The 16,091-nt window shown below is 40.7% G+C and overlaps 1 protein-coding gene across 1 annotated transcript in view; it reads left to right on the top strand.

Moving 5' to 3' along the window:
• LOC137287108 (contactin-2-like) overlaps positions 1 to 16,091 on the top strand; it is a 349,511-nt gene that overhangs the window by 100,638 nt on the left and 232,782 nt on the right. The window contains exon 2 of the mRNA XM_067819247.1: positions 13,226 to 13,561. Coding sequence (XP_067675348.1) covers positions 13,226 to 13,561 — 336 coding nt within the window. The remainder of the gene's footprint in view (positions 1 to 13,225; positions 13,562 to 16,091) is intronic.

Raw genomic sequence — 16,091 nt, 5'->3', positions numbered from 1 at the left:
TGGGTACCCCCTACACGGAAAACCTCATCCGCAGCATGATTTTCACTGTACTACAATCAATAGAAATCCCATGCAGTAGTTATTAAGAAATCATCTCTAATAATCTAAAAAAGATATAACAGATATTAAGTAATCATAGTTAGTAATGGTATTTAGACTTTTAAAATATCCTGTATTTCCTCTAATAAGCGCCCGGTGGGAGAAATTAATTAATTGTTAGTGAGCGTTACCTCAAAGGCAAAACATTCCTTAATAAATATATTTTGGGATCAACGGGGAATACGTTTATAAATAAAAAATTGCATCTGATGTTTAATAAAGACCGCACGATTATTTCCTAAATGCTACTTTAACACAAATCCTTATTGGAGAAAATATGATACATAAAAGCAACATAGGGCTGGTAATAAACCAAATCAATGACATTATATGAATATTGAATACTGAGATTGCTGCCATTTTTTCAGTGGACACAAGTTCAAATTACTGAGAATAACCTGTAACCATTTGATACTTTTGATTAAAACAAATCCATTTTCAGAGAGAATGATAACAAATATCAACATGATAGCAGTTCCCCTATTATCATGGTGGGGCTTCAGTATCACTTGTACATCCACTCTTAATTATACAGTCACTTCTGTTACTGTGCAAACTCCTCATCACTGTCGCTGTCTTCTCCGGAAAAAGAATGGCCATGTTCATCATCTTCTTCATCATCTGGTTGATTTGAGCAGTCTGCCAGTCTACATAATTCGGAACACTTCAGGTTGTTCGCAAGGCAAATGCATTGAGGCAGAGAACAGTTCCTACGACATGGACATGAAATCAGTTCTAGGACACCTTCAGATGCGGGACTTCCATCCATCCAATCAAAACTAAGATTTCCATTTTCAAGTTTCCATCCATGACCAGTTGGTAATGGTATAACTGGCATCTGCACAAGACTGTTCTTCCATATGGTGCTTTGGTAGTTGGCTCTTTGAATGTGTTTCTGAAGGGCATCAGCACATGGTGGCCGTTGATGGGGCTCAATCTTTCCTTTCCTACTAGCGAACATTTCATACCTGAGTTTGTTCACCTTCTTTGTGTTAGTCTTGGCTGAATACAAGAGGCAAGTGAACTCCTCCAGCTGACTCTGAAGAGAATTTGATTCCTGCATATCATTCCCGAGTTCTTTGAATGTGCCTTGCCATAGCAGATCACTTCTTAAGAGTTTCAGAGCTGATAGTTTTCCCTGGCCAGCAAATGCGCTAACTGTGTCACATCCTCTGAAGGCATGTAGCCCAGGTAAAGCATCACACAGTGACTTACCAAGCGCTGCTGAAATGGCGTGAATGTTGATGTACTGTACTCTCAGTTTTGACCCAGCCTTCGAGAAGATCTTTGCTTTAATTTTCCAGGTATACATCAAGCACATGACAAATACATCTGTGTCATCTGAAATCATCAAAATGTTCTGAAAGCCTTGGTCTGCAGCATGAGCACTGTGAAGAAGTAGCCTTGTGTCTGCTTCCTCCTGACTTGACTGGAGATCTTCATCTCTGACAGAGCCATCTTTACTGACCTTGAAGCACTCCTTTTCTCTGGTGACATAAAGTACCCTGTTGCCCAACATTTCTCTGAGTTCAGATCGCTGCCATTCGTCCACCAGAAATTTGATTAGTTCTGTTTTATTGTTTGTTTTCAAAGTTTTCTCCACTGAGTGATAGTCTGCTTTGATGAAATCCCCTTGTATTGTACAGTGTCTTCATTTGACATTCCCCGCAGCTGTCTCTCTGCATTTTTTATCGAGGTCTGGTTGTAAACATCGAAGACAATGTCTATTCTTTCTGCTGTCCGTGCTTCACATACTGCCACAGATAGGATTGCAGATGCCAACTCACCAAAAGTCTTCCCATCACCCTTTATCTTTTGGACTACTGCCATGCCATCCACTATACAATTCTGTCATCTTGCTTGAGACAAAATTTGTCATATCTGTAAGAGGCATGACTCTAGGAGATTCAAACAAATCTGTTCTGACAAAATGGAATAAATAATTCAGGGCGGTTTCTTCAGCTTTTTTGTAATTGTTATCTTCCTGGTCGTCAGGTTTGTCTGGTGGTACACCCTCATGCATTGTTTTTCCTGTACCTTTAGTGTATTTCTTGTAGCAGGACTTGTGATACCAGGCCTCTGCAGCAACAAGGTCTTTCATTGTTACAAGGGGTAAGAGCCTCTTGTCTTCTTTCTCAAGTACAGCGTTTGCCCCGTGTAAATCATGGTTTAGGAATTCCTTACAGTGATGGGCTCTCAGAAAAAGCATTCAAAACAGATTTAGGACAGCACAGATTGTGCTGGACACATCAAAAGGAACACTCACACCAGTATTATCCATTTGAACGATTCCATTAGAACATACGTGTGGGCTCTTCTCAGTGTTCCTTTCGATGTATCCAGCACAAATTTTTTCCATGGCTTTCTGAATCTCTGTGAGTTTATGATTCAACACAGGTTTTGTCTAAATGATCCACGCTTGCTAAGCATTCCTTCTTGATCTGAGTGTACTTGATCGGAGCAGGAGTTAAGATCTGTGAGTGGAATGCTACTGGCAAAAGCTTGTCAAAATTGCTGTTTTAGTAGTGTAGCTCCTAAGCCGTAACTGCTAATGTGTCGGCATGCATTGATGTAATGTTCGTATTTGTGGCATTGCAAAGATGTTGTCTGCTCCTCACATGGGGTTAGGCACTGTGCATCTCAGGAGAGTATCATTGGGTGTAATCATTGTGCTTTACTATAAGAGCGTACACTGCTCATAGACCTTGTTCAAATGATGATGCCAACCTTCTAGATTATTGTTCATGCGACAGACATTTTTCTCCACACAGCGAAATTTTGAGACGTCATTCTTTTCTTTTTCTGCTTGTACTTGCAACTACTTTGATGTAAATTGTTTTGACGACAGATGTTCACTGTGAAAATAGTGTTATGATATGGGTCTTGGGTCTAAAGGAGGGTACCAGTGAAATCCCTTTTCTAACTGGCATGCTGGTCTGCTTTGGGTAATTAACTCAGCAAAGAGTCGGAAGTCACAAGAAGCTAATTACAACTTTATTAACAAGAGATAGAATAGCAAGGGTGGCCACAGAGAGTCGGGTACAACCATACAGCCTTCTCAACATAAATCGTTATCCTGGACCATTCCTTTCTGGGTGACCTACATACGGCACTATCAAAATCATGAAAATGCCTAGAATTCCTGAGATGGATTTGGGCCAGACGGACACTGGTGAGGCTTTCAGTCTATTTAAACAAAACATACAGTTATTCTGTGAGGATAAAATTGCTCTTAAAATGAAAAGAGGCCTAGGTAATGAGGGATTATGCAGGTTAAATGCCTCAGCACTATCAGATGTAGATTTAAAGAAACCAGACAAAATCTGGGAATATTTTGAAAAACAGTTGAAATTGCAAGTGAACTTCTATGTATACCGCCTAGAGCTGATGCAATACAGACAGAAGCAAGATGAGGGTATAGACAATTTTGACACTAGATGCAAGACACTTGCTCTCAAGTGTGAGTTCAATGATGACAAACTTCAGGAAAGAATTCTAAAACTCCTCGTAGCAAGCACCGCTTTTGAAGCTTTCCAGCATGATCTTCTTTGCCAACCCAAGGGATGCAAGCTGGATGCAGCCCTGGAGGAAGGTCATAGATATGAGGCAAATAAACAGCGAAGCCACAACAGACATACACAATGTCAAACAGTAATAAACCATGTGGTCTTCAGCACAAACCTAGATCATGCCCTGCATACCATGACGAATGTGGTATCAAAGGACACATGGTTAAAATGTGTCGCAGAGATAAACATCGCAGTTGTTTCATTCATGAAGATCCCGTCGAAGGGCTCGATTGAGGTCTTTCGGGTCAATACATACCCTAAGGCCTCCAGATCATTTCTGGGCAGTCACTTAGGAGCTAACCCAATCTTTTGGCTCATCCACAGGTACAATCACTCCAAGCTTCCCTAAGCAATCAAGTTCCTTTTTCAATTCATCCCTCTTAGATATGGGAACTCTATTCTGCTGCGACACACATGGTTGCATTTCAGGATCAACATATAGATGAACTTTGCCAAGTAACTGCCCAACCTCATCGGCAAATGCATCTGAAAACGACTTTATGAGCTCTTCAGCAGAGGTCACATCATTCTGTTGGGGTGACGGTATTCCTACAGAATTTATCCTCACAAAGATTTCCTCATTGACGGCCAAAAGCTCCATTTGTTGCACTGCATTTGATCCCAACAATGGTACTAGCATGTTAGTGTCATCAGACACAACCACAAATTCCACTTTGTATGTCTTTCTGTTCTTAGGGTTCTTCAACTGAATTCTAGATACACCATCAGGGTGTAAGACTGAACCATTCCACATCTGAAGAACTTTTTGAGTAGGTGACAATCACATCAGGGCTCAATTCCTACTCGGCAATATGTTCACAGACAGACCACAGTCAATTTGAAATACAACCCGAACATCTTTTCCAACAGTCATCTCAGCATAAATGTCTGAGCCTCCAACTTGATTACATGTTTCGAAGCAATCAAAGGTTACACCACTGATCAGTTCTGTTTCCTCATCACTGTCATCATAATCATCATCTGACACAGCATTCACATGATTTGATTTCTGTCTGTTATGGCGACATTTTATTTTGAAATGATTTTTCCCGTGACATCTCTCACACACTTTTCCCCATGCAGGACACTTTGTACGGTTCATCACATGTTTGTAGCCACAGAATTTACAGCTCGGAAAATTTGGTTTCTGAGGTGGTTCATCAAATTTCTTCTGTGATTTTCTTTTTCCCTGTTTCACTTTATGCATTTCCTCAGTGTCCATAATTTTAGTTCTCACTCCTGCATCTTCACACATCTGAATGCATGACTTAAATTTTAGTTTTGGATCTGAAAGCAGCTTTCTCCTTAGATTGGAATCTCTAATTTCTGTGACAATCCTATCCCTCAATAAAGAGTCTTTCAAACAATTACAAAAATTGCAGCTTTATGCTAACGTTCTGATTACAGTTAGGTACTCATCAAAGGATTCTGATTCTGTTTGGATTCTGTTGTTCAAAACATATCGTTCACAGGTCTCATTAGTTTCACCGATGGTATATGCATCAAACTTCTCGATTATTGTCTCCATATCTTTCTCCTCCTCGGGAAGAAATTCCATAGCAGAATACACTTTCCTCAGTCCCCATAGAATGTAAGAAAGCAGCCACTTTGTAATTCTCAGGAAATTTGTGTATCTGTGCTACAATAACATAATTTTCCCACGAAGCTTTCCATATCCTCAAGTTGTCCGCAACTTTGCCCGACACTTGTAATGGCGGTGGGGGTAACGTGCGGCAAAGGTAATTTGGGTTCAACACCCGCTGCCTGCCCCTCTAACGGTTGGTTTTGCTGTTCCGGCATTAGTGAATGTCAATTCAAACACAGTAATAGTGATTACAAAGAATGTTGTCATCCAAACAAGGCACAAATACAGTAAACCATACTGTCATTGAAACCACCTGCTCTTGACTCACGCGAACATGCGGTCTACACACGAAATGCTATCAACAAGGCAACCAGCGCAAGTTTCAGCACTCCCATGGTCGGTTTTCACTGCTGCCATCATGTTTCATTTATGAATATTCTCATAAGTCATCCAAACTTATGGAAATAGGAGACAACGCCATATCACGCTTGTATGTTTTAGTCAGCCATGCAATACAAGTGACCTGGATGACGGGAGCAGTTATTGTAACACATAAGGGAGAAATCCTTGTATTGCAACAGCAATCATAATGATGAGACAACCCGGCCAAAACGTCAAAATGCTAGAGGTCAAGTACTTTGCAACTGATGTTTCCATCTTATTGAAAATCGAAGATGATGAAGGAGAGTCCCAGACCAGTGAGACAGAAGATTTCTCCCTCCAGTATCCTGCAGTGACAGTGTCAAACCATTGCATGGGCTCGATAGACAACTCACCGTGCAACTCCGCATAGACACTACTGGACATAAAGGGTCCAGGAATACAAGTTATCCAACGCCTGAAACTGAAAATCGCCACAGGTGCATCTGGCAACACTCTCATGATCCACACATATCGTCAAACGTATGGGGAAACCCCATTTTCAAAAATCCTATCTCCAGTAAAAAACGCAAAGCTGACAGCATACAATGACAGACAAATAAAGTGTGTAGGCTCACTCAAGATACAGTCTAGATTCGGTGAGACAGAATTCCAAGACACTCGTGGATGTCCCCGTTCCTGCCGTAGTAGGTTTGCCAACCTGTTACTGACGATTCACTGTGACGAAGTAAAGACACCAACTTCATACAGCTCGTTGAACTCAAGAGAGATTTCCGAGACCAGTTTGACACAATAGGTGATTTCAAGTGCCAGGCCATGCTATAGTTGAAAGATGATGCAACCTCTCACTGCGATGCTCCTCGAAATGTAGCATACATTTACGAGACAAAATACTCAATGAACTGAACAGAATGGAAAACATTGGCGTAATCAGACGTGTGACAGAACACACAGACTGGTGTTCATCATTGACCAATGTGACAAAGAAAAATGTCAATCTGAGGGTTTGCCTAGACCCATTTCACCTGTACAAAGCCCTGAAAAATGCCCAACCAAAGGTACCAACGCTTGAAGAGTTAAACCCAACCTTTGCAGTTGCTAAATACTTCTCCAAGGTAGATGCGAAAGTGGGTTATTGGTCCGTACCTCTCCACGAGGACAGCGAACAACTGACAATGTTTCGTACACATTACTTACACTATTGTTGGACGAGATCACCTTTCGAACTATCTGTGAGTCAGGACATATTTCAACATCACATGTCAGAGATACTCGAAGGTCTACCAGGAACAGCAAGTAGCACTGATGACGTATGTGTTTGCGGTAGCACAGAGGAAGATCATAACAGAAATCTCGCCAACCTCATGCATTGAGCCAAGGAAAGAAGACTAGTTTTCAACTCTGAGAAGTGCATGATTAAAAAGTCATGTATCCCTTTCTTTGGAAACCTGTACATGGACCAAGGGATTCGCCCAGACCCAGCTAAAATCAGAGACATAAAGATCATGCCAGCCCCAGAATCAAAAGATGATCTGCAAAGATTTCTTAGATTAATGACACATCTCAGTCCGTACATACCAAACTACAGTGCAGAGTCCAAGTTGATCAGGGATCTCCTCAAACAGGACGCACTCTTTCTGTGGGAAGCAGACCATCAGAACTGTTTCGAATGATTGAAAACCCTCGAGTCGTGTCTTGGCTACTACGACATGTCAAAGCCTTTAACATTAGAGATTGATGCTTCAATGAAAGTCCTCGGAGCAGCACTTGTACAAGAGAAACCCATTGCTTTGGCTTCGAAAGCTCTCATCCCGACGCAGTCCGCGTACGCGAACATCGAGCAAGAAGACCTCGGACTGCTCCATGGCATTCAGCGTTTTCATACCTATCTCTATGGCCGTGAATTCACTGCCATAACAGACCATAAACCACTCGTCATGCTGCAACAAAAACCGATCAACAAAACACCGCCAAGAGTCCAATGCATGCTCGTCAAGGTGACAGGGTATGACTTTGACCTGGTCTACCGACCAGGCAAGGATTTGACCATAGCTGACACCCTCTCACAGCTTCCAAATCCCCCAAACTCGGGTGAAATCCAACTTGATGTGCGCGTTGATGGTGTACATGTTGAAGAAGATGAGACAAGTGTGGATCTCATCAACTTCGGAGCCACGAAGAAAGAAACGGAAACGTGTTCTGACCCAGTTGAAGACGGAGTTGTCTTCATAGGAAAGCAAGTGCTGATTCCTGAAAGTCTCTGCAAGGATATACTGACGCAACTCCACACATCTCACCAAGGGATAGAGAAAACTCGGAAACTAGCAAGAGAATCTGTCTACTGGCCTAGGATCAATGAAGACATAGACAAGCTCATCAGAGGATGCTCAACTTGCCAGGAAGTCAAAACAAACATGAGACGCTCATACCACAAGAAGTACCTAGCGCTCCATGGCGGAAGATCGGAACCAACCTATTCCAGATCAAAGACAGACACTTCCTTCTAGTGACAGACTACTTCATCAAGTTCCCTTTTGTGAAACAGCTTCCAAACCCCGTCACAAGTAAAGCAGTGATGGCTGAGATGAAAACCTTGTGCGCCACCTTTGGAAAACCTGATACCATTGTAAGTGATAATGGCACACAGTATAGTGGACGATCATTCCAAGAATTCTGTGAAGAATGGGGGATCCAGCATTTGACTTTGTCTCCACACTATCCTCGATCGAACAGCCTTGGAGAGGATGGTCGGAACTGTCAAGCCACTCATAAAGAAGTGCCTGGAAGATCATCAGGACATTGATAAAGCACCCCAGTATCAACAACCCTTCCATCGCCAGGTGAGATGTTGCTGGGACGTCCTATCTTCACTACTCTGCTGTCACGACATGCCCCAAACACTGTAGCACAGACGCAGAGAATGCACCTGGAAAACAGTCAAGAGGTCATGAAAGATCAACATGACAGAGGCGCTCTCTGGTCAGACCAACCACTCTGACACCAGGTCAGCTAGTCAGAGTCTACAATCATATCACCAGAAGCTGGATACCTGGAAAGATTGTCAAGCTAGACGAGACCACACCTCACTCCTACCTCATCACAACTGCGGGGGGTAACACTCTACGCCACAACAGGTGCGACTTACCGGAAATGGCACCTAAGTTTGTCGACATGTCAGCTATGGGGAAGTGCAGTCCAACAACACCAACAACTCCAGCAGCACCAGCTGCGCCAGCAGCACCAGCGATGCAGCCACCTCCTCCAGCCATCGAGCTCCAGCCCCGCAGCAGTCTACAGGTGTGAGAACATCTCATGAAGGCCGTCCCCTCAGAGTGCCAAGGAGATACAGAGACTGACTCCCTTCATTTCAGTCTTAAAGAAAAAGTGCTAAAGCTTTATCAATTTATTGGACTCTAATTAACTAAGAAATTTTCGGTAATTCCTTTTGAAGAAAGGGGGATGTTGTAATATCAATTTTAAATTCATAATCCTTGTTCATTTAATTACATTCCGAAAGATTCGATTCCATAAACAACCTGATTCCTATTTCACATGTAACTAGCACATGGCATTGAAAGTAAACAAGCTTAGAAGCACAGTCAGTGTGTTTGTCTTGAATAAGAACTAGCTGATGTGACAGACATCACAACACTGTCTAGACATAATCCTTGTCTTACTGAATGGTTTGTCTTACAGTGGAGTTCTGATTACCTCAGAATAGGATTTCCCTAGAACATCTGTGAAATTGTGTAGTGTATAACTTATACAATAGAATGTCTGTGAGATGAGTTTTACTACTTTTGATTGAAGACTTCGTCTAAGCTATTGCTGATGCATGATGAAACTAATATTCTGTATTTATATTTTCCTAATATCTGAATCTAATTTATTAATGTATTGCTTGTACTGGTTACAATTCATGATGAATTTTGGTATGAATTATTATTTCATGATAAAAGATTAAAGTTGCAACCACATATTTTGAAAAACACATTGATACATCGTCCTGGCATTTCTTCTCCAACCCATCCTCTTTTCGGATATAATTGTCGCAGTTGGTACGCTCTCTGTATCACCATCATAACAACCCTTTAGCTTTTCCACAACAAAAAAGAGATTTGACAGCAGGTGTGCCCCCATGGCAACAAAAGTACAAAGTGCTTCATGCAAAGTGACAGGATCCCTCAAAGAAACCGACTAATCAGAAACTGTTTCATAAAGTGCATCAGATTTTTCATAGCACAGATTTGTAGGCTTCACACTGTAGTTTGAAATAGCTAGCAGTAGAAAATGATGTGTAGAGTTCTTGGGACTCAAAACAATAACCGCTCGCTTGAGTAAGAGAAGGTAGCAGTTACAGTTAAACTAAGCCTGCATTTTGCGTTTTGCTTGAGTTTACACTTGAAAACAAGTTTGTAGTGCTCCTGAGATTTATGTTTAATGTCTCATGTATGCCAACACGGCCCACCACTATATTTAAAGTGTGCCCTACAAATTTTCATTGCACAAGGGCGCGGCCTAGAATGAACACTGTAATCCATTTTGGGAGTAGATGGATTTAGTTTCAAAACTTTGTTATCGTCAAGTGTTAATCTTCATCGCTTGTTTAGAACTTTGTTTAGAAGCTTTTGTATTTCAGATGTATTAAATTATCCAAATATTGGAATAATGGTCACTATGCATAGGTAATGATAGATTTCTTTTGAAAACAATATTGTAATAGAGCATTTATCCAACAGATTTGTCTATCCTTGTTTAGAACTTCATTTAAGTGGCGTTTGTATTTAAGTTCATGGGCTAGTTGACAACCACATGGATCGAGGGATCCATGTGTTCGACTTCCATGCTGAACCACTTTGGCAGCGGCGGACACAGAACATATGACCATCTGGTAGGCTACCACCACAAGATCAGCAAGGTGACTCTGAAGGAATACAAAAAACATCTATGACGTCTTCCATCTTCTAAAGAGGGAGCAGTCACTAACAGATGTGAAGCGACTACTGTTGCAGGGCAACTGGCGCGAGCCTCCCAGAAAAAAATTATAACAGGAAGACAGACCGCATGTCTGAAGTGTTTGAATTGTATTAAACTCAAAGTAAATTGACAGAAATATGTTTTACTATGGAAAATGACAATTTTAGGTCGAAAATGAGAAAAAGAAAATGTATATTGAATAGACATGAAAATGTGTAAATAACTTATGAATATTTGTATATGTGCTCAAATTAAAGAGCTCTTTCTGTGCTCTTTGTAATTCAGCATAGCCTTCAAAGTGTTCATTCAGCCATAACATTGCAAATACCACAAAGGCTATGATCATTGAACCAAGAAGCATATTGATTTTGGATTCCCCACCATGAACCAGGTGGACAGGTGTATTCCTGGAGTGCGCTACTGCTCTATTACATAATCAAAAAATGAGCGGCCCGCTCAGTCACTGACGAGAGTAAGGGTGGCCCACTCAGTCACTAATGAGTCACCTCGTTATCCTGGAGACGCTTCTGTATTGAGGGTACCTGGGAGTAACTGAGAGTAACTATTGAGATTAATTAGTTACCTCGTTATCCCATTTGCTGCTGTTGCTTTAATGTTTCGTAGACGCTTCTGTATTTTGCATGTTGTTTTAAAGATTTGTTCAACAGTTGTTTGAGGGTAGCTGGGAGTAACTGAGAGTAACTAATGAGATTGCTGTTGTTATAATGTTTAATAAAGATCTTGTTCAACCAGTGTTTGACCGGATATAGAGCTGCATCACCACAAGATGTTGGAACCAGACATTTGAAGGTGAAGACTTTCTTGTAATTGATACTTCTCATAATCAGAGGATCTTAGTGTTTGGCACATGTGAAAATTTGGTGAGACTGTGTAAAAGAGAAACTGTTTGCATGGATGGAACATTCAAGATCTGCCCGAGAATATTTTGTCAGCTGTATATTATCCACTCCTTTGCATCCCATGGCTCACTTCCAGAGCTATTCTGCTTGTTGCCAGCCAAGAGAGGAAGCATGTATCATTGCCTTATTCTGCTGATCAAGAGAAAGTGTGAAGAGTTGTGACTCGGCTTTTCACCCAAGACGATTACAGTGGACTTTTCCACTTTGGACAGGCACTTTGGAGAAAGTTGCAGGAATTGGGACTTTCATCAGAATACAAGTAATCAGGAGATGAAAAAAATGGTTTCGAATGTATGTTGGACTTGCATTTCTTCCAGTGTCACAGGCTGACATTTGGTTTGAGGCTGTATCATCATACATCCCAAGTAACCCACAGTGTGAACTGTTCCATTCCTACTTCAGAGACACCTGGATCTATGGCCATTTCCCGGCCCACATACGGAACCACTTCAGAAGTGTTGTACCCAGATCCAACAACAACTGTGAGGGGTACAACTCAAGACTGGCCAAGAGAGCAGTTAAGTCACCCCTGAACTTTTTTTAATTAGTGCTACTTTTGAAAGAAGAGCAGTCCAACAAGGTTGCATACATACTGCAACTAGAGGGCGGACGACGACCACCAAAACGTTGCCGTGTGGAAGATGAAAATTCTCAGCTGTACAAACTGGGACTTCAGTACATGTTATGCGACAGAGATATGATTTCGTACATCATTGGTTGTGGGTCAGTGTTGACTGGCCTTTTCTAGAGAATGAATACTGATACTGAAGTGTAAATAAATATATAAATCAAAATTTAATTTTCTTATTCCTTCATGTTATCCACTGTTTCAATATCGTATGATGGTCCTCTCAGTCACTCATTAAACAGATGATGGCCCACACAAGCACAAGCTTGTAAAAGGGTGTGAACATTCGTGGCCAGGTCAGCCACGGCCCACTCCGGGCATAAACCGGTGGACAGTAGCCAAGTAGCCATGTTCCTGTGTCCATCAAGGTCAAGGAAGAAGGTACTGACCAGCTAGCAGCTTGGTTACGTAGTTAGTCTGTTGGTGAGAAAAATTAATCGTTCAGATCAGTAGCCCTTTAATTATTATGTGAAGGCTTTCAAATGTAAAAAGAATTCCCCTAGGGGTAATAAAGTATCATTTTCAGCATATGAAAGAGACTTTGTGTCAAAATAATATAGATCAAAGTGACAATGTCATAGTGAAATAATGGACTTTAACTTTTATTTTACTAGTTCCAGTATTTCAGTATGAACAAAAGCGGGACTTTTAATTTGAAGCAAGTATTTGTTTGTTTGTTTGTTTGTTTGTTTGTTTGTTTGTTTGTTTGTTTTATGGGGCACATGCATTCAAACAAACGTAAATCTTAGAAGCGGAAGTTATAACTGATAATAATTTTGAATAATTGTAGGTCTTCAGACTACCCAGGCATGGCACTGATTAGTCATTAAAAGAATTTCACATTCTGCATGTGCAACATTAATGGGTAAAGGGCTTTTAAGTCTTGTTGCAGGCAAAATGTTGTGTTGTTTGTGTACGGAGCAGGAAATAAAATGATTGACGAATCTAAAACTTTTCAATCTTTTTGAAGAGTAGCAAATATAAAGTTATTCTGGAAGTAGACTTCCATAACCACCACTTTTGTGTTTCTTTTCAATCTATTCATGAGACATGATTTCCCCAACAGGTGTACAGTCCCAGCTGGCCAGTCCTGTGTCAGTGAGGGAGTCTGAGACAGCCAGCTTCAGGTGGCAGATACCTGCTGTACCAGGGGGATTTGCTACCCTGTATATCATCAGTCCACCTGGAGCTACAGTACTACTGGCCAACACAGTCAATAACCACCAGGTATCTCCTGACTACACAGCTCGTGTCACCTACGTCGGGAATCTGAGTGCTGACCCCATGGTCATGGCCTTTGACCTCCGCAGTGTTGTCAGGTCTGATGCAGGGAACTACACCTGTGGGAGGAATGGACCAACTGACATCATACCTCAGTGTGGACAGAAGCTGGTTGTTCTGGGTAAGATTTATGTGTAGAAACTGTGCCATTCTTTGGACTAATAATGATAACAAATGATATCACAACAAATAAGTTCTAGTCACTTCATACATAACAGCTTGTTGTTCTGTTTGTTTAGGTAAGTGATATTTTTACAAATATTTCAACTGTGTCATTCAAATGTTAAGATAAATTATGAAATAGGAAGAAGTTTCAACTTTGAGTGATCATAGTTGGCTCTTGAACTACTTGGCTCGTGTCAAAGCAATAACTCCTGAAAACAACTGATATGTATATTTCTGAAACAATCAGATGTAAAGCAATTGAAGTTTGCCTGAAACAACAGTGAATTTCATGTCAAAAGGCAGACAGAGTTTGACTAGTTGAGTGGTTATCTAGTGGTCAAAGAAAGGACCATTGGATATGACATGCAGGAGGAGGGATTTACTTATTTTGACTTACAACTGATCTAATATATCTTAACTGGAAGATATGTTCAAAACAATATTGAAAGCGGTGTGTTAAAGGATACTAGCATAATACTAACGTAAAACTATTTTTTGATATATGGAAAAGTGCATCCTAAAGATCACTTTCTGTATCTGACGGAAAATTTCTCAAAAAGTTTGTAAAATCGCAATAAAAATGTGAAAAATGACGTCAGATTTCTGCTTTTTACGGAAACTCTCGACAGTTAATGAGCAGAGGCGGTATCACGTGACATGACGTCAAATGTGACTAAAGCGGTGGCATCCTCTTCTGTATGAAGATGAAGAAGAACTCCTAGATTACTATAGCATACATACATAGTGCATACAGGAATGCTGTCATTAGTACAATGTCATTTTTCTCAATAAATTAACTTTAAACTAAAGCAATGCAATACGTAATTTACAAATAGCACGAATCAAGGTATTATCACTTAGTACTGTAAGGTATATTTCAGACTGTAATGATGATTTGAAAGTCAAGTAATTCCTTAAAATTGTGGATAAAGAAGGAGAGTCATGCCAAATCTGGGAATATATATCACAGATTCTTTGTGCAAAAGTGCTGTTACTTATTTGTATTTTTCCTGCATCTTGCTGTATCCAGACATATGAAACACCAGTTGTGAAAAATAAGTGACGGACATCTGAAACCTATGTATCCTTACCATTTTCATCAAGCTTTTAGTGGACTAGATAACACTAGTGAGGAAGTTGGTGTGATTAGATTCTTAATATTTTTAACCAAAACTTTATAACAGGCCTTTGAGTAAAAACGTAGACGTACCTACCACACCAGCCCAACATGGCCTTATTTTCACTTGCAAACATTTCGAAAAGATTTTAAGTATGTAGTGTGTACTTTTTCTATGCATCCATAATGCCTAGCCCCCCAGATTCCAGAACCATATAGTAATACAGGCATGATTTTACTATAGAATGTTTCACATGCAACTGTGAAGGAAATATGCTTAATAATCTGTACATTGAGCAAATTACGTAACTAGCTTTGAGGCAGATAGTCTGACATACTTTTGACCACTTCATTGATGATGAGAACAAAACACAAAGGTAGCTATAATTACTTACAATTTTAACATCTTGTCCACTTCATGTCAATATCGGAAAACTCGGTAACACAGACTGGTAAGTTCGTCAGAAAGGGTTTAACTTTTTACTTACATTACCATAGGTCTATAGCATATTACCTCCAGCTTCGCTTAATAGGAGATCTGATGGAGTTGAATTGCATTCAATTTTAAATGGCTACCTCGCAATCACGACTGTCGGGATACAGAAGTATCTGGATCTCCCCCTGCAGACTCCACGAAAAAATTCTTCAAGTGTAGTCTGACTTAGAAGTGTTTGGATGGCTGAAAGTTTTTTCTCGTTCTTTTGTGGATTTTTCAGTGTGGTATGTATACTTTTCAATATTTGTGTCGATTTTAACGTGTAATTTACGTTTGGTACACTATGTCGGCTACCTCGAGTGAGGCATTGTCTTAGTGTCTCCATTTTTACATTTTACCTCCGTCGTTTTTATATGGAGGAGTAATTTGTTGGCTGGTGATCTGGTCTATTGATATTTTAGGTGTCCACCAGGGTCACGATTGTATTATTTAGTGCTACTTTAGGCTAATTTTCTTTGTGCTCTCTTTGAGAGTGACACCGATTTCACTTGTCTATTGCAAGCATGTTGTGTGGAATAGTCCTTTTCATGATAAGGGGCGCTTTATATTCCACCCTTCTTACCGTTTTTATTATTTCAATTTGTTACAGCTGTTGTGTATGACAGGACACTTTTGTGAGATTTGTAGAGGTTTGAAGTCCTGCAAGGACCCACATCCATTTTGTCCAGACTGCGCTGTTGGTACCTGCTCCCTACTACAACGGTGTTCAGTGTGTGCAGATCTGTCGACGCATGATTTTAAGACGTACCTGGTTGTAGTGAAGAAAACGCAACGGCTAAGGAAGATGTCGAGGTCTCCAGCGTCGTCTTCGGGATCCAGAGTGTCTCTCCCCGGTACTCCTGGGAATCTACCTGCGCCGAACATTCCTATGGC

The sequence above is a fragment of the Haliotis asinina genome, chromosome 1, assembly GCF_037392515.1.
Source record: "Haliotis asinina isolate JCU_RB_2024 chromosome 1, JCU_Hal_asi_v2, whole genome shotgun sequence".
NCBI classification, from domain to species: Eukaryota; Metazoa; Mollusca; class Gastropoda; order Lepetellida; family Haliotidae; genus Haliotis; species Haliotis asinina.
Note: the sequence above shows the minus strand (reverse complement) of the source record. Positions and strands in the feature narration are given on the sequence as shown.